The sequence below is a fragment of the Panthera tigris genome, chromosome B2 (genome assembly GCF_018350195.1).
Source record: "Panthera tigris isolate Pti1 chromosome B2, P.tigris_Pti1_mat1.1, whole genome shotgun sequence".
NCBI lineage: Eukaryota > Metazoa > Chordata > Mammalia > Carnivora > Felidae > Panthera > Panthera tigris.
The window spans coordinates 52,352,059-52,371,705 of record NC_056664.1 but is presented as its reverse complement, the minus strand read 5'-3'; the positions used below and the strand labels follow the sequence as shown (position 1 = coordinate 52,371,705).

Below are 19,647 nucleotides of genomic sequence, written 5' to 3'. Positions count from 1 at the left end.
ATTTTCACTTAATAATAATTTCAAGATTCACCCATATTGTAGTATTTCAATATTTCATTATTTTTTATAGCTAAATAATATTCTATTGTACACCTATACCACAATTAGTTTATTCATTCATCCATTGATGGACATTGATTTGTTTCCACTTTTGGACTGCTATTGATGCTGTTGCTATGCACAACAATGTATAAGTTTTTATGTGGACATGTTTTCAATTCTCTTGGGTATATAGTTAGGGATTAAATTGCTACCACATGGTAATCCTTTAAGATTTTGAGGAATGGCCAAACCATTTTCCAAAGTAGCTGCATCAGTTTCCATTGTTACCAGCCGTATAATGAGAGTACTAATTTCTCTGCATTCTCACCAATAATTGTTATCTTAAAAAAATTATTTTAGCCACCATATTGAGTGTGAAGAGATATCTTACTGTGGCTTTGATTTGCATTTTCCTAATAACTAACATTGTTGAGCATCTTTTGATGTGCTTATTGGCCATTTCTTTATTTTCTTTGAAGAAAATGTTATTAAAATCATTGCCCACTTTTAATGTGTTATTTCTTTTTATTGTTGAATCATAAGAGTTCTTTATGTATTTTTGATATGTCTTTTATCATATATTTGATTTGCAAACATTTTCTCCGATTCTGTGGGTCACCTCTTCACTTTCCTCATGGTATACTCTGAAGTGCGAATGTTTTTATTCCAATAGCATCCAGTTTATCTATTTTTAAAATTTTTTAAATTTTTTAAATTTTAAATTTAAAAAAAAATTAAATTTTTAAAAATTTTTAAAATTTTAAAATTGCTTGTGGTTAGGCGTAATTTAAATCATTAGTCTAAAACAAGGTCATAATGATTCCTGACCTCAGTCTTATAATGAATGTGTTCTCCTCTAAGATTTTGAGATGGCCCCTGACTTACAATGGTTTGGCCTATGATTTTTTTAACTTTATAATGGTACAAAAGTAATACACATTCAGTAGAAATTGTTCTTTGAAATTTGAAATTTGATATTTCCCTGGGCTATTAATATGTGGTAAAATATTCTCTCATGATTCCGGGCAGTGGCAGTGGGCACCCAGTCAACCATACAGTCATGAAGGTAAACAATTGATACATTTAAACCTATTCTGTGTTTTACTTTCAGTACATTATTTAATAAATGCATGAAATATTCAACACTTTATTTTTTTCAATTTATTTATTTATTTTGAGAGAGAGAGTGTCTGCATGAGCCAGCAGGCTAAGGGCAGAGAGAGAGAGAGAGAGAGAGAGAGGGAGAGAGGGAGAATCCCAAGCAGGTTCTACTCTGTTAGCTCAGAGCCCGTAAGTCTCCATCCCACCAACTGTGAGATGATGATCTGAGCTGAGATCAAGAGTCGGGTGCTTAACCAACTGAACCACCCCGGCGCCCGCCAACACTTTACTATAGAATAGGTTTTATGTTAGATTATTTTGCCCAAATGTAGGTTAATATATGTGTTCTTCACACATTTAAATTAGGGTAGGCTAAGTGATGACATTTTACACAGGTCAGGTGTATTAAATGAATTTTTGACCTAGGTTATTTTCAACTTATGATGGCTTTATTGGGATGTAACCCCACTGTACATTGAGGAAGATCTGTATTAACTCTCATATTTAAGTCTACAATCTACTCTGAGTTAAATTTTATATATGGTGAAAGGTGATGTTAATTTCATTATTTTGAGTATATAAAGTCATCCCAGCAGGATTTGCTGACAAGACTATGATTTTCCCCATTGAATTGTGAGACACTTTTGTTAAAAATCAATTAACCATAAACATAAGGGTTTTTTCAATCAAAATTGCACCAGCATTCTTCTCGAAGCTGGAACAAGCTATCCTAAAATTCATATGGAACCACAAAAGGCCCCGAATAGTCAAAGTAATTTTGAAGAAGAAGACCAAAGAGGGAGGCATCACAATCCCAGACTTTAGCCTCTACTACAAAGCTGTCATCATCAAGACAACATGGTATTGGCACAAAAACAGACACATAGACCAATGGAATAGAATACAAATACAGAATTGGACCCACAAAAGTATGGCCAACTAATCTTTGACAAAGCAGGAAAGAATATCCAATGGAAGAAGGCAGTGTCTGTAACAATGGTGCTGGGAGAACTGGAGAGCAACATGCAGAAGCATGAAACTAGACCACTTTCTTACATCATTCACAAAAATAAACTCAAAATGGATAAAGGACCTGAATGTGAGACAGGAAACCATCAAAACCCTAGAGGAGAAAGCAGGAAAAAACCTCTCTGATGTCAGCTGCAGCAATTTCTTACTTGGCACATCTCCAAAGGCAAGGGAATTAAAAGCAAAAATGAAGTACTGGGACCTCATCAAGATAAAATCTTCTGCATTGAAAAGGAAACCATCAACAAAACTAAAAGGCAACTGACAGAATTGGAAAAGATATTTGCAAATGACATATCGGACCAAAGGCTAGTGTCCAAAACCTATAAAGAATTCACCAAACTCCACACCCAAAAAACAGATAATCCAGTGAAGAAATGGGCAAAAGACATGAATAGACACTTCTCTAAAGAAGACATCCAGATGGCCAACAGGCACATGAAAAGATGCTCAATGTCACTCCTCATCAGGGAAATACAAATCAAAACCACACTGAGATCTCACCTCATGCCAGTCAGACTGGCTAAAATGAACAAATCAGGAGACTATAGATGCTGAAGAGGATGTGGAGAAACGGGAACCCTCTTGCACTGTTGGTGTGAATGCAAACTGGTGCAGTTGCTCTGGAAAACAGTGTGGAGGTTCCTCAAAAAATTAAAAATAGACCTACCCGATGACCCAGCAATAGCACTGCTAGGAATTTACCCCAGGGATACAGGAGTACTGATGCATAGGGGCACTTGTACCCCAGTGTTTATAGCAGCACTTTCAACAATAGCCAAATTATGGAAAGAGCCTAAATGACCATCAACTGATGAATAGGTAAAGAAGTTGTGGTTTATATATACAGTGGAATACTACTTGGCAATGAGAAAGAATGAAACATGGCCTTTTGTAGCAACGTGGATGGAACTGGAGAGTGTGATGCTAAGTGAAATAAGTCATACAGAGAAAGACAGATACCATATGTTTTCACTCTTATGTGGAAACTGAGAAACTTAACACAACACCATGGGGGAGGGGAAGGGAAAAAAAAAGTTAGAGAGGGAGAGAGACAAACTATAAGAGACTCTTAAAAACTGAGAATAAACTGAGGGTTGATGGAGGGTGGGAGGGAGGGGAGGGTGGGTGATGGCCATTGAAGAGGGCCCCTGTTGGGATGAGCACTGGGTGTTGTATGAAAACCAATTTGACAATAAATTTCGTATTAAAACAAAACAAAATACACAAGGTTTTTTGCAGACTTTGGATTCTATTTCACTGACCTATATGACTATCTGTATGCAAATACTACACTATCTTGATTACTTAAGTTTTATAAGATTGCACATTGAAAAGTGACTTTTCCAACTTCGTCTTTTTGAAGATTATTTTGGCCATTCCTGGTCTCTTTCATTTCCACATTGATTTTAGTACAGTTTGCCAATTTGTGCAAAAACAAAAAAACTAACAAAAATCCACAAGGCAGCTGGGTGTATGATAGGGATTGGGATGAATCCGTGGATTGGTTTGAAGAATTTTTCTATCTTACCAATATTAAGTATTCCATTCCATGAATATGGAATGTCATTTCATTTATGTAGTTTATGTAGTCCTTCTTTAATTTTTAAATGATCCTGAATGTTTTTATATGTTATTCATTTATTCTATTAAATTTATAACTGTTTTACTTTTTTGGTGCTATTTTATGTGGAATTATTTTATTAATTCCAGTTTTAGGTTGTTCTTTACTAGTTTATAGACGTGAAACTAATTTTTATTTACTGATCTATTACTTTCAAAACTTACTGAACTTGTTTATTAATTTTTTGCATGTGGATTCTTTAGGGTTTTCTATGTACAAGTTCATGTACTCTATGAAGAAAGAGAGCTTACTTCTTACTTTTCAATCTTGATGACTTTTATTATTATTAATATTATTTCTTGACTAACTGACCTGGGTAGAATATAGTTCTATTCAATATTGAATAGATTAAATAGAACTGCTAAAATCAGATATCCTTGTCATGTTCCTGATCTTAGCAGGGGAGTATTCAGTCTTTCACTGTAAGATATAATGTTAGCTGTAGGATTTTATAGATACCTTTTATCAAATTGAAGTCTATTTTTTTTTCCTAGTTGATTGAGTGCTTTTATCTTGAAAGGGTATTTTTTTGTCAAATGCTTTGTTGCATTTGCTTACATGATCATGTGGGTTTTGTCTTCTATTAATGTAGTATTACACTGATTGATTTTCAAATCCTGCTTCATCATCCTGTATTACCTTTTTTACATATCAGGTATGGTTTGCTAGTATTTTGTTGAGTATACTACTCTGTATTCTTAAGTATATTAGTCTGTAGGTTTCTTGTGATATCTTTGCCTACTTTTAATAGCAGTGTAATTCTGGCCTTATGGAATGATGTGGGGTGTGTTCTCTCCTCTACTTTTTGGAAGAGTTTGTGGAAGTTTGGTATTAATTGTCCTTTAAATATTTGGTAGAATTCAACAGTGAAGCCAGTGGGCTTTTTCTGTGGGAAATTTCTTATTACTAATTTAATCTCTTGATTTATAATAGGTCTATTCAGATTTTCTAATTCCCCTTTAGATGATTTTAGTAGTTTGTGTCTTTTTATGAATTTGTCCACTTTATGCTATCTATCTTTTTACTATCTTTTCTAGCATGCAATTATTCATAGCATTCCCTTACCCTTTCTATTTCTGTAACATTTGTGGTGATGTTCCTCTTTTACTTGTGATTTTAGTGATCTGAATATTTTCTTGTTTTTTCTTGTCAGTATCTTTCAAAGAACGAATTTTCAGTTTAATTGACTTTTATCTATTATTTTCCATATTCTATTTCCTTACACTCTAAGCTTTATTATTTCCTTCCTACTATTTGCTTTGGTCTTTAATGTTTTCTTCTATTTCTAACTTCTAAAAGTGGAATGTTGGTTTATTGATATGAGATCTTTCTTCTTTTGAACATAGGTGATATAACTATCAATTTCTCTCCAAACAGTTCTTTTGCTGAATTTCGTAAGTTTTGATGTGTTGTTTTCATTTTTATTTATTTCAAAGTATTTTAAGCTCTTTTGTAATTTCTTCTTTTGCCATTTGATTATTTATTTATTTATTTTTAATGGTCAGAACACTTTTTTTTTTTTAACATTTATTCATTTTTGAGAGACAAAGAGAGACAGAGCATAAGCAGGGGAGGGGTAGAGAGAAAGGGAGACACAGAATCCAAAGCAGGCTTCAGGCTCTGAGCTGTCAGCACAGAGACTGACACAGGGCTCGAACTCATGAACCATTAGATCATGACCTGAGCTGAAATCAGAAGCCTGACTCAGCCACCCAGACGCCCCTACCTTTTGGTTATTTAAAAGTGAAAGGTTTAAATTCTATATAGTTGTGAATGAATTTCCCATTTTCTGTCTTTGATTAATGTCCAATATAATTCAATTATAGTAGAAGAATGCACTTTTTATGATTTCCATTATTTTAAGTGTTCTGAGACTTGCTTTATGGCTTATCATTGGATCTAGTCTGGAGAAGAGTCCATGTGCACTTTTGATGAATGCACATTCTGCTTTTTTTGAAGGAATGTTCTGTAGACACTTGTTAGGTCTAGTTGGTTGATAGTTTTGTGCCAGTCTTCTATTTCCTTGTTAATATTCTTCCTAGATTTTCTACCCATTACTGAAAGAGGAGTACTAAAGTTTTCAACTATTACTGTTGAATTGTGGATTTCTCCTTTCAATTCTGTTTTTGCTTCATGCATTGTGGATTTCATTTGCTAAGTTTATAATTCTTTTAGAAAAATTTTTAAATTTTACTTATTTTTGAGAGAGAGAGAGAGAGAGAGAGAGAGAGAAAATGTGTGTGAGTGGGGGAGAGACAGAGGGAGGGGAGAGAGAATTCCAAGCAGAGCCTGAGGCAGGGCTTGAATTCATGGACCATGAGGTGATGACCTGAGCCAAAATCAAGAGTCAAATGCAGAACCAACTGAGCCACCCAGGCACCCCAAGTTTATAATTTTCATAACTTCCTGATAGATCGACTTATTATTTTGAAATATCCTTATTTATCTATAGTTAATTTTTTTAACTTTAGAGACAGAGAGCAAGAGCAGGAGAGAGGGACAGAGCAGGGGGACACACACACACACACAAAGAGAGAGGGAGGGAGGGAAGGAGGGGGGGGGAGGGAGGGAGGGAGGGAGAGAGATTGAGAGAGAGAGAGAGAGAGAGAGAGAGAGAGAGAGAGAGAGAGAATCTTAGCATGGAGAGAATCTCCAGAGTGTGGAGCTCAATGTGGGGCTCACTCTCATGACCCTTGGATCACAACCTGAGCCAAGATCAAGAGCCAGACACTCAGCTGACTGAGCCACCCAGCCCCCCCCCCCACCGAGTCACAATTTTTTTGGAAGATTTTTATTTTTAAGTTATCTCTACACCCAGTTTGAGGCACAAACTCACAAACTCGAGGTCAAGAATCACATGCTTTACTGACAGCCAGCCAGGCATCCCTATAGTCACAGTTTTTGTTAAAGTTTCCTTTAATATTACTACAGCTACTTCAGCTTTATTTTGGTTACTGTTTGCATAGTATGTTTTTTCCTACTATTTTATATTTAACTATTTGTGTCTTTGAATATGAGATGTGTCTTTTGTAGATAGCATGCAGTTGTATCGTTTTATGTTTGTTTTTTCTATTCTGTCAATCTCTGGCATGTTTTATTCATTTACATTAATTTAGTTATTGAAAAGGAATAATTTGTATCTGTCAGTTTGCTATTTGTTTCTGTATATATCAAGTCTATTTTGTTCCTCTATTCCTCCATTGCTGCTTTATGTTAAATAGATATTTTCTAGTATACCATTTTAATGCTCTTGCTTCCTTTTTTCTTTCACAATAGCCTTCTGAGTTCTTAGTTGTTGCCCTGAGAGTTACAATTAGCAACCTAAACAATATTTGGATTAATGGAAATTTGATTTCAATCGTGTATAAAAACTTTGATCCAATCTAGCTTCATTCCCTTCTCTTTCCTTTGAATTATACTTTACATTATAAGCTGAATCTATACAGTTTTATAATTATTGCTTTATGCTATTGTGTCTTAAGTCAAGTAGGAGAATAAAAGTATTACAAACAGAAATATTTATACTTTCTTTTGTATTTACCTATGTGGTTACTTTCATTAGTGCTCTTTATTTCTCTGTGTGGACTTGAGGTATCACCTTTTGATTCTGCCTCCTCAATTACAATTTGCTGTCTATTTTCTCACACGGGACTGAGTTGTCATCCCCTAAAATTAATTATTTTAAGTTTTCTTAGACGAATGTTGAATAACAAAGAATAGTAAAAAGACTGATAAAAATTGGGACAGGAAAATTTTTTCAAAGTTATAGTCCTTGGTAAATTGAAATTCAGTTCAGACTCAAAGATACGGTATGATTCATTCCAAGTTCATCCCACAGTACCAGTAATATAGTGGGTGCTTAATAAATATTTTTGGAATGAGTTAACATGAGTTCACATGATGATTATAATTTAAGTGTTGAATTATCGCAGCCTAGAACTAGTAAGAACACTGATAGAGTCATATAAGCTAAGATTAAACAGGTCTTAGAAAGAAGAGGCTTAGAGAAGCCTCTGTAGAATCTCCAGACTGAATGAATTTCCTGAGTCACATTATCAAGAAAGAATTTAAGTCATTGATTATTGCAAAGCATTAGTTAATTCATTTAATGAAGATTGAAGTTCTTGAGAAAGTCAGACAAGGTCGCATGCTTTACTCATTAATAATCTTACACTTAGAAATTCCAAAGTATGTAACAGATTCCATGCATCTGTAATGTTAAGCAAATAAGATAGGCCCTCCATTTGATGGCTCACTTGATGTAGCCTATGGCACACATAATGCCTTGGAACTCAGTTTATAGACATTAACAGTTGGAAACTCAGAGTTGCTCGAGCAGAATTCTACATAATCACCCATTTGGGGTTAATTTACTTTATTGTGGCTCCTAAAGTGAGCTCAGCTGAACTTGTCATTTTCCATTCCAATCTGTTTTGTAAATGTTTTTAGTTTCACAGCCCAAGCATTTTACTGCAAATCTCCTAGATCATGTGGTTTGTGCTAACCAGAACAATTCATCAAAAGAATGTAGGTTATTTCTAAACCTGCAATACAATTTTGAACTTACTTTAGAGTTTGAGAAATGAAGAACTATAAGCTTTAATAATGGAGAAAAAAACTGGTTGGAGTTTGGTAGTTATCTATTCAACATTTTTTGGATTACTTTCTTTGTGCAAGATACCATACCATTAAGTGTTTGGGATTCAATGATGAACAATACTGATTTAGGTACCCCACGGAGTTTTAAAGTCATGTCAATCTGGAAATAAATGAATAAGCCAATATAAGCATCTATTATATGTAATGCACATTACTAGAAAAAATATGGAAGTAGGGGATTCTCTTAACACTGAATATTTCTAGTCAAGAATCTCAATGGAAATCTAAAATATCTTTACTCCTACATACTCATTAAAAGCTTTTTCTCTTTCAAGAAAAATTTCAAATTCCAATTTTTCCATGAATTGTTCTCTGAACAACTGGGCAATGAATTCCCCAATGTTCTCTTCTTTCTAAGTATTCCCAGAACTTCCTCTTATTTTTCTACTCACTTTTTTCTTACAAAGTATTTATTCAGCAACAGATACGTTCTATGTATATTACCAATTGGTGGGATATAAGATAAAGACTAGAGTGTACTATCTTCATCTGTAGAGTAGAGCAGATAGACAAATAAAAAATGTCATTCTAATGTTATTTAAAAGCACTGTGAAAGAGATCTATTTAAGAAAGTCATCATATACATGGATTCAACACATGCCTGTTATTTTAGATATATAAGCAGATTCCGTTGAAAGGACGATTAACAGTATATACCATTAAGGTGTTTTAACTGATGAGCACTTTCTGTGCTCTAGGCACCTGAATTAACTCATCAAATAAGTGTAACAACTCTGAGAGGTAGATGCTATGCAACCCCACTCTAAAGATAATGAAAGAGAGGCAGAGAAATTTTAAAAAATTGACAAAATTCATGCATGTATTAAGTTGCAGACTCAGGATTTAAACTCATGTAGTCCTGACCCTGAGTCTGTGGTTTTGAATTCTCTGTACTGTATCATTCCAATTATTCACTCAGCTTGTAAGAAGATTCCTACTGCCTTTTCACTTGCAGTGTCTTTCTGTGAGAGTAGGATACTTCCCTTCTCCATGGTCCAGCTTAATCACAAGACTTGTTTTGGCAAATGAAGTATGAGGAGACTTAACACATGCCAGTTCAAAGCAAATATTTAAGACACAGTACATATTTCTTCCAGATTCCTTGCCCTTTCCCTCAGTTCCAGAATGGCATGTCCCAGGAAGTGTTGTTCCTTTAGACTGAGTTCTGAAATGAGACGACAAGGAGAACACAGCCACAGCCCATCCTCACTATTGCCATGGAACGTCAGTGAGACAAACTTGCTGCAAAGCCACATATTTTAAGGTTGTTTTTTAACAGCAGAATAATGTAGCAAATACTGACTAGCATAATAACAGTTACCAAGAAGTGGGCACGATAGTAACAAGCACCCTAAAATGTGTGATATCAAGGCCAGGTGGAGAGTGTTGAGGAAACCATCACTGGGACCTATAAAACAACACTCATGTTATACAGGGGTACACATTTGTTACTTTAGTTGAAAAATTAGAGGTCAGAATGATCGTAAATATTGGTAACAGCTACATTTTTTAAGATTATAAAAGAAATTGTTTCTTTGCACAGAGGAAAAGAAAAAAAAGTTGGAATTATAAGACACAGGGTGGAAAATGCAACCATGACTCATATTCAACCAGTAAAAGATATCTTGAAAAATTGCTTTGACTAACAAAATTTGAAGGATACTCAAATTAAGACTCACCCTCAAAGACCAAAGAAAAGCTTTGTGGAATCCTTTTAATGAATTAGTGTGGTCCAGTAAATTCTTCCCAGTGGATAAAATACATAAGAGCAAACAGACTAACAGTATGGCTTTCCACAAGCCTGATGAGCTCTCAGTGCTGGCAATAAGTTTAGAGAAAGAGAGAGATACATTTCCAAGAGGTGTGGCATTTTAAGGTAAAATGTATAAGAGGATAAGCTATACCCATTGTCTAAACTTTTATAAACCATTACATGTATCTGTTGCTGATTTACTTTGAATCATCAAGGTTCCACTTAAGCGTTTCCTGCTCTGAATTAGATACCATACCCATCCACCAAGCCTTCCTCTGATCATCTGGCTTATCTTTATGAAGATGATTTTCACTCTGCATCTGACTCTTTCCCTCCTCTAGTCTATGAATTCATCGGTGATGTGGACAGGGGCTTTTAGCTTTTTATCAGATATGTGTGCAAAAGAAATATGATACAATAAATGATGAATGAGTGACAGAGAATGAATACACTCACTGAGAGAGCAAAATTACCTAACAAATTACAATAATCCCCAATCAGTATTATAAACAGTTTCTAAAATTCTAAATTCTGCCTGACTCTCTACTGTGCTAAAATACTATTAATACGATCTTTGAAGTTGGAGATTTAACCCATATAATAAAAATGTACTATATAAATCTCATAAAGACGACAACATTCTTTACATACAGTCTCAGGAAACTTTAAAGAATTTTTCGTTATTTATTTGACAAAGTAAAACTTATATGAATCCTAGACAAAAATCAAATCAATTCATCACAGTGCTTTAAAATTTAAAGTCATTAAGGCAGTTCATAAAGCACATTCCCTAAATATCACCCTAAAAAATTGCCTAGGCATATTTCCATGGTTAGGGTCTCAACATTTTAGAATAGAGTCTTTCAGTAGGCATATTATGTTGGTTCAGTGTACTCTTCACTTTTACTTTTGAGCACATCCTAAGCAAAGCATAAAGAAATCATTTGAAATCACGTACCTGTCGACACCAGAGTTTACGAAATATTTGCAGATAGGCCAACACCATAAGGCACAGTGGTGCCATATATGTGACCAGGAAGAAACAGATGTGATACATCTTGGGGTAAATTTCACCTGAAATGAAAGCCAAAATAATGAAATCTGGTTTTATAATTCACATATTTTTTTTAAAGGTATGTCTGTCAATGTTTTGCCTTCCAAGTACACATTTAACTTCTATATGACTTCACTGGCATGTCTCACACACACACACACACACACACACACACACACACACACAATGTGAAGTCTTAATTTCATTTAATGTACTCAGAAAGGAATAACAACTAACCATTTCTTACTGTGTGTTAACATTGGCTATCCAAAGTCAAGCATTCATTTATCAAAAATAAGTTATCTAGGCTAATTAATGAAAATCAACTGGGAATGCGCTATACTTAAATTCGCAATAGGAAACAAGTGATTCTTTCTCTTTATAAGTTTCTGCAGAAATGGGAAGCTATTCCAGTTGTACCCCCATGTACGAATGTGGAAAGTTTTTGGAAAAATAAACACAGCAAACATTTCATGATTCTTTTTGTTGATTATCAGAACAATATAAAATTTCTCTGTCAGTATTTTGTTTGTATGTATATATATGTATGCAACGCACTTTTAATAAAAATGATATTCTTAAGGTTTTTTTACTTAATCTTTAAACAATTTTTTTAATATTTATCTCATTGATTTAGTCATGAGCACCTCTAGGATTGTAGGGATTTCTTGCCATTAAGTCTAGGTACACAGGTGATACATATCACAGATTGGGCCTTTATTAAAGAGTCAATTATTCAATTAATAAATAACATTGTGCTTTAATATATATTTTTAGCTTTTCTAAATATATTTATTACTGAATTTTAATTGTTTTATTTATTTTTTAAAGATTTGATTTTTAATCTCTACACCCAACATGGGGCTCGAATTCACAACCCCGAGATCAGGAGTCACATGCTGCACCAACGGAGCCAGCCAGGAGTCCCTACTGACTTTTTAAATGCTTTGAAGGATATTTTTCCCATACTTGTATTTGAATATATCACAGTGATCCAGTTATTTTTACTTAAATGGAAAACAGGAAATAGAATGCATCCTACATGGATTCCACGGATACTAAATGCAGTAATTAGATATAATTCTAATTGAATGCTAACAAAATACAAATTTAATTTTTTTTTTCATTTCTAAAAATTAAGCAGCTTTATTTGGCTTTGATATTGGCAATGAGGTTAGTTCCATACTATTATTGAGGGATAATGCTATCACCTCTATGCATTTTTTTCCCCCATAGCTTCAGAAAGGGCACGTAGAAGCATGAAGAGTCAGTTCTGTGATCAAATGTGGTAAGGACAATTTACAGTCAGGATTAACCAACAGTAACTATGAAGATGAACACAATAATTGATAATATTCATTGAACAATCATTCATTTAATTGTTACTGAATATGTTTTAAATATATCTATGAGTTGACTATTCTCCACAATCTTGAGTCCATCACCTTGTCTTCTAGAGTTGGCTGAGTTTAACAGTCTCCTTATTTTTCTTTCTAAACTCCATCTTCTCAGGTAGATGTTTTTCTTCACCGTAATCTTCACAGGGGACAGCGGGGTGCCTGTGCTTCTGGTAGAAAGCAATCAAGAGACTGATTTTGGGTGTCATTTTTAGCTCTTCTGTGGCCCAACTGGCTCACACCTACTCATGTGTTTCTAACTTCCTTTTAAGTTTATCCCATAAAACAGGCCAGTTACATAAAAAGTGATAGAATCTGAGCAGTGACTGGAGGAATAACAGCCATTCCCTTTGAAGTGCCACAACCAGCGCAGTATTTGGTAAGCCCATTTCAGAGGAGTGGAGGATGACCTGGACACTTCCCAGGCACCTGAGTGCCTTTGAACTTTTATTTGTTTTGAAGGTGTCACATGGGCTCCCATCTTTGAAGCTGACAGATGTTTGAGGTCTACCTCCGGCTAACCTGAGTGAAGGAGAGTAGATTTGAGAGGTAATATTTTCCTTTTTTAATTGCAACTATGGATACCATCACTGTGATAACAGTTTGGGTTTTAAGCAGATGGGAGAGAAACCTCATTCTGTAGTGGGTATATTTATAAATAGTTGGTAAAATATGTAATTGGCTGGTAAATACATAGTATGATAATGAACACCCACACAGAGAAAAGTTGATCAGGTGAAATTACACTTGCCAGCTGGGAGTGATTGTTTTAATAAAAAGATTATTATAGATAATTGGGGAAACATGGTAGTCTTAACATTCTTCATTCCATACTTAGGGTCTAAGCTAATTGAAAACTTATAAATGCCATTGGAATTTTAAGTTGAATGTGTTGAAACTTTCTCTGAAGTCTCTCTGCACTTGATGAACAATGTCTTCTATGTATTCAAGACATTTATATATAACCTAGAATGTAGTTACATGAAATTTGTTGCACTCAAGCACTCATATTATAAAACAACATCTTAAAGATTGGCAACCATTCAAAATGAGTGTCTCTCCTCAAATAATAAATAGGTACAATCTGAATAAATTCTTGCATATATATCAAACCAATAATTACGGAGAAAATGTGGATCTTTATTTAGTCCCCAAAATCAGAGATCAAAGAATAATGTCCTATGTTAACAAGGCAAGACTTAATCTCAGTGAGTTAAGGTGTATTATTGAGCCAACATGCTAATCTAATTATCTATAATCTACAATGTTATACCTATCAGGGACTCAATGGACCAATAGATTAAAGTTCCCAAATATTCCATATAGACTGTCTTTTCAAAGTTTATGAATCCATAAAGTTTACTTGAATCTTTATTATCTTCTCTCTAATAAAATGTTATATGTGTGTGTGTGTGTGTGTATACACACACACATATATGTATATATAGAGAGAGAGAAAAAAAAAGAGAGAGAACATATATGTATACTGAAATTTAACATATATATTTTTTCAAAATCTTACAATAGGCAAGGTGCTATAATTAGTTTGACTGTAAAGAAGGACTCCATTATTATTTTCTTTCAGACCACCAAACAAGAATTTGGCAGTGAGATCCAAGAAAAGAGAAATTATGAATCCCCCAAGGTCTACAAAATGTTTGGCAAACAAGACATACTCATTAAGTGTTGGATGAATGGTGAGACAATTATATCTTTGAGTGCACAAAAGAAGTTAGTTTCCTTCCAATAGAATATGTTCTGTGAAACTGCATATACAAATCAAGCAATCAAGAAACGATGTATATAATTCTGGAATAATTTTAGAAGTGTGAATGAATGTAACATATACAAAGACATATTTTAAAGATTATTTAAATAAATATTAATATATTTGTTTCGAGTACTGAGTGTGCCTTCCAGAAGTTATGGCTTGTGGGTTATTTGTTTTGTTTTGTTTTTTTGGTACAAGCCATCGGCAATAATACATATAATGAGTTGCAGAAATAACTTACCCACAAAATATTAAATATTTATGGTAATATTTTCAGTAAGACTGAGACAGAGAGTTCTCAGTTATTCTGCACCACGAGTGACATAGCATTTGCAAGACTTTCCTAAAAGTGATTTGATAGATATGAATCAAGTGATCACACTGTTCACTGGCTCTTTCTATGCCGTAATATATTGGTGTAGGACAATTATGATATCACTGTCTGCTTTTATACCTATGTTATTGATTAAACTTTGGATAAAAAAAGAAAAACAGTTCACAAATTAATCTAAAATAGAAGATATTTCATAACAATTTTTTTAAATTGGACTAAATGTTTTCAGACTTTAAAGATGTTTGAACTTTAGAGAGCCAACACTATAAAATATAATTTCCTATAGTCTTTTTAGCCGGCTATTATCACACATGTGTCTGAGTTTTAACATTTTAAGTTGACCATGGACTTCTAAAGAGCCTATATAAAGAGGTCATGCTATGTAAAAATTATTATAGGGAAAGAGATGTCTAATGGTCAAAATGATAAGAGCTCACTTTGATTCTTTCATATTCTTCTTGAAAACACTAAGTGATTTAAAATTTCATTTAATATTCAAAAGGTTAATTTCATAAATTTTATTTTTTGATTTTGTGGATGGTAAACTCAATTTTGTATGGCTTAACTTAAGCCTTTATAATCATGTTAAGTAATTGTGGACTAATATAAAATCATTTTTCAAATAGTTTCCCTAAATTACTTCTGAAGGCTTTTAGAATTTTAAATATTCAATAGCAGTTGCTGTTTTTTAGTAAAATGTCTCTGCTAGCACTAGATAATAAACACTAAAGGTTGAAATGAGTTTTAGATATTTATATTTTTTACTCAAAGTAATTATAAAGTGATGTGGCTATTTATTTAATCAGAATTAATGACAGGATTCCCTAGCTCCAGAATCTTTTTGTCAATGAAAGTGAATGCTGCTTGATTATTCAGGGCAACATTAAAAAAAGAAATAAAATCTTACCAAAGCAGTCTACAAATGTATAAACTAATTACTAAAATATTTTAGAGAAAATACTACTGACACGTTAGATTAAAGGTAGGTATTTTAATCTTTGTGCCATTTTCACAAGCTTAAAGAATCCAACTTTTGAGTTGGAAGCTTAAATTTACATGTACTTCTTTGCTTCATAATCTGCAAATAATTTATGGCTCAATTTCTTCATTAATTAATAAAAGCATTCTGATCAAGAGATCTTAGACTGATTTCCAAATATAACTCATTGTATAAAAATTGCCTCAGAGACATGTCACAATTGGTCACCAAACCAGTCTTTCCAAACTCAGTTCTTTAGACTGTATACCCTTACATTGCAGAAACTACAGGTCCAATACCCTCTTTTCTTCTTTCAGGGATAGTTCTCATTGTGTGGGTTTTCTCCCTTCCGGGACACCCTTTCCCATTTTCCCTGTTTGGAGAATCTCTCCTCCAATTCTTCACTGAAATGTTAGCGGCTCCTTTGTAAACATTTGTTCAAATGGCCAGGGCTGAGTCTGTTCTCTCATTTGGGTTCCTAGCACTTTGTATACAAGTATACTGAAATACTAATTACATTATAAACATTTGTTTGTTTGGTTTTCAGTCTCACTCCCTGCAATGTGTTCCCATAGGCAGTCTATTTCTCTCCAGGCTGGCATAATTCCTGGCATATCCTAAGTACTCAAGATGTTGTTTGAACATTAAATAAATGGGACTTAAGACTTTAAAGAAATAGACTTACCCTTTTGGAATTTTCCATTCATTTTGTTTTTGTCTGCATCGTTAATAAGGAAATTTGGGGGAAAATGAAGATGATCCAGAGAAAATGTAGCAAATGAATTACAATGTTAGAAAGGAAGGGAAAACCTCAATTTCAAAAATGGCTAGTTAATATTTGGGACAATAGACACCACAGACTGTGCAATTTTAGTTACTATGGGTCTTTGGATAATAGATGAAAAGTAATCCCAGTGCCTTTTAATTTTTATCCTGTTAGAGTGAAAGCATATGCCTAAATTTTTAGTTCCTGACTTTTTTCTTTTCAGTGTTCCAATCAAAGTATTAAGGTAGGAAATAATATAAATTCAAAGATTCAAATACTTTAAAATACCAGACCCATAAGCAATCCATGGGGTACACTGTTTTCGTTGATACATTTTCTAATATACATAAATGTACATCTGTCTAATAAACAAATTCCTTCCTAATGTTTAAACTTCCTAAGTATGGGCCATTGTTATATACTTACCCAGAAGATAACAGATTGTTTTCCTCAAATTTAATGTAATAATTTTGTAACTAGTACATGCTATACTAAAATGCAGTATTGTTTGATTTCCTTGCTGTGTCCAGGTTTGTGCCATCATCAGGTATTGATAGAAGTGTTTCCACTATTACAGAAAAACCTTAAAGGCTCTCACTGAGAGTTTTGAACCAAAAGAATATAAGGCCTTCAAACTTCTGCTTGTTTAAAGTTAACTGCCACACATATCAGATTGGGGTGCCTGGGTGGCTCAGTCAGTTAAGCATCCGACTTCGGCTCAGGTCATGATCTCACAGTTTACAGGTTTGAGCCCCAGGTTAGGTAGGCTCTGTGCTGACAGCTCAGAGCCTGGAACCTGTTTCAGATTCTGTGTCTCCCTCTCTCTCTGCCCCTCCCCTGCTCATGCTCTGTTTCTCTCTGTCAAAAATTAATAAAATTTTTTTTAAAATTATAAATTTAACTGCCATATATATCAGATTGGAAACCAAAAGGATTCATAATTAATTTTTTTTAAATGTTTCTTTTGAGAGAGAAAGGGGTTGTGCACATGTGCATGTGTGCACACAAACAGGGGAGGGGCAGAGAGAGAGGGAGGGAGAGAATCCCAAGCAGGCTCTGCACTGTCAGCACAGAGCTCCACGCAGGACTCAATACCTCAAACTGTGAGATCATGATCTGAGCTAAAATCAAGAAACGAACGCTTAACCAACTGAGTTACCCAGGTGCCCACATAATTAATATAATTCTTAAATCAGAAAACATTATGTGATAATTTATCAGTTTAATATTTTATGAATAAACACAGCAAATTTAGATAATTTGACTTAGAGAAGAGCATAAGTCTACATACTCAACTCCAGTCACGTTTCCAGGCAGGACATGGTTTTAAAATGAAAATTCCCAGTTGTATCTGAAGCCCATTAAAGAACTTGGCACTTGAGGCAATATAACATTGTACTATCTTGTAAAATGTTAATCACTCTGGAATATGTATTTGGATTGTATAAATGAGTTTTTATTGTTTTAGAGAATTTAAGAAAAGCTGGCATAATTAAATATAAATTTTAGGGAAAGTCCTTCCATTCATTCTCTACCCGTAAAATATGAAAACTAGATAACCGTGCATCAACGTTTCCAAAAGACAGAGGTAGGTGGAGTTATTCTGTGAAACTGTTTTGGGTTTCTACTTGGGTTTCGTGCTTTTGCAATACTTTATTAACAGATGCCAATAAAACATACAAGGCCAGCTTCACAATGACTATGCAAATCAAAATTTTAGTTTTCAGCTGTCATATAAATGTCAGCCTGTGGCCCATAATGTACTTACCGCCCCAGCGCTCATCACACACAGTAAAGAGAGTGGTTTTATTGGCTAAGCCAGGGAGCATGGTGCTGCATTCCATGACTATGGCCTGAGGAATCATTATAATGCAGGAGACAATCCAGATGATGACAATGCTATTCCTGGCCCTCTTGGCTGTGCTCTTAAACATCAAAGGGTGACAGATTGCATACCATCGATCCAAGGCAATGCAGCTCAGTGTGAGAACAGACACAGACACTGACACGGTCTAGAGAGAGAAAGAACATAGGACAAGAGAGGCACTTGGTGTTAAATGGATCCATTCTTTGTATCCTTATCACATTAGAAAGGGCCGTGCAGTTAATCAGACTCAAAGTGGTGACAAAATATTTCATGCAAGTTTTTTCCCTAAAAAATATAATAGTACTATATAAAATGTATCAGAGAGAAAAACATATTTCCTGTGAAACATGAAAAAGGTGATATGAAAAGGCTGCAATCATTTTATGCTAAATGTTTTAATTTGTAATATGGCATTCTTTGAGTAATTACTGTCATCATTTTATCTTGCAACTTTGCATTGGCAGGGGAAAAATACTTTTGAAAAACAAAATAGAACATATATGTTTAGTTTGAACTAGAAAACTCTCACTTATAGAGACAATGACATGTTTAGCTTTTAAAATATATAGAAATCTGATTGCAATTGCATTTAACTAGGATTTTTAAAATTATGGATGCTGTAGTACATATTTTCAAATAACAAAGGCTATTTGTGCATTGGTTCATTTCTAGCATGTTGCATGCAAAGGCAAGAGTTATGTTTGAAGAGAATCCTGTATGGGTCTCCTCACCATTATTCTCTTATTGGTGGTATAAGCAACCGGCCTCTCAAACTCAAATAGGTTCACCTAGTCCAGATTTCCGTATAATTAACACCACTACAAGTGATGCTTAAAAAAAATTTTTTTTAACATTTATTCATTTTTGAGAGACAAAGACAGAGTGTGAGTGGGGGAGGTGCAGAGTCACAACCCAAAGCAGACTCCATCAGCACAGAGTACTGTATTTACTGGTGCATAATACATACTAGCATTCCATTAACAACACTTTCTTGGCAGGAGGTATAAAATTGCATCTTATCGTAAGTGATTACAAATGAGAGTTGTGTTGCTACCTTCACTTCTAGGAGGGCACATCTGGGTACTTTTTTCATTTAGACTTTGATATTAGATTAAATCAACCTGATAGCAAATCATTTGAGAATGAATCCATTGAAGATTATAAATGTTGGAAAGGAAGTGAGATAAGATGATGTGAACTTCCACTGTTAAGTGCTTGATCTTTCACCCATACTATGGGTACCCTGTGGTCAGGGCAATGCTGGAGACTTG

General features: G+C 34.2%; 1 protein-coding gene across 3 annotated transcripts in view; it reads right to left on the bottom strand.

Moving 5' to 3' along the window:
- The window catches only part of HCRTR2 (hypocretin receptor 2), a 107,617-nt gene that overhangs the window by 13,701 nt on the left and 74,269 nt on the right, over positions 1-19,647 (bottom strand). For all 3 annotated transcript variants that reach the window (XM_007095539.3, XM_042985299.1, XM_042985300.1), the window contains 2 exons: positions 18,278-18,521; positions 11,167-11,282 (listed from right to left, as the gene is read on the bottom strand). In XM_007095539.3, the coding sequence (XP_007095601.1) occupies positions 11,167-11,282; positions 18,278-18,521 (360 nt within the window). The remainder of the gene's footprint in view (positions 1-11,166; positions 11,283-18,277; positions 18,522-19,647) is intronic.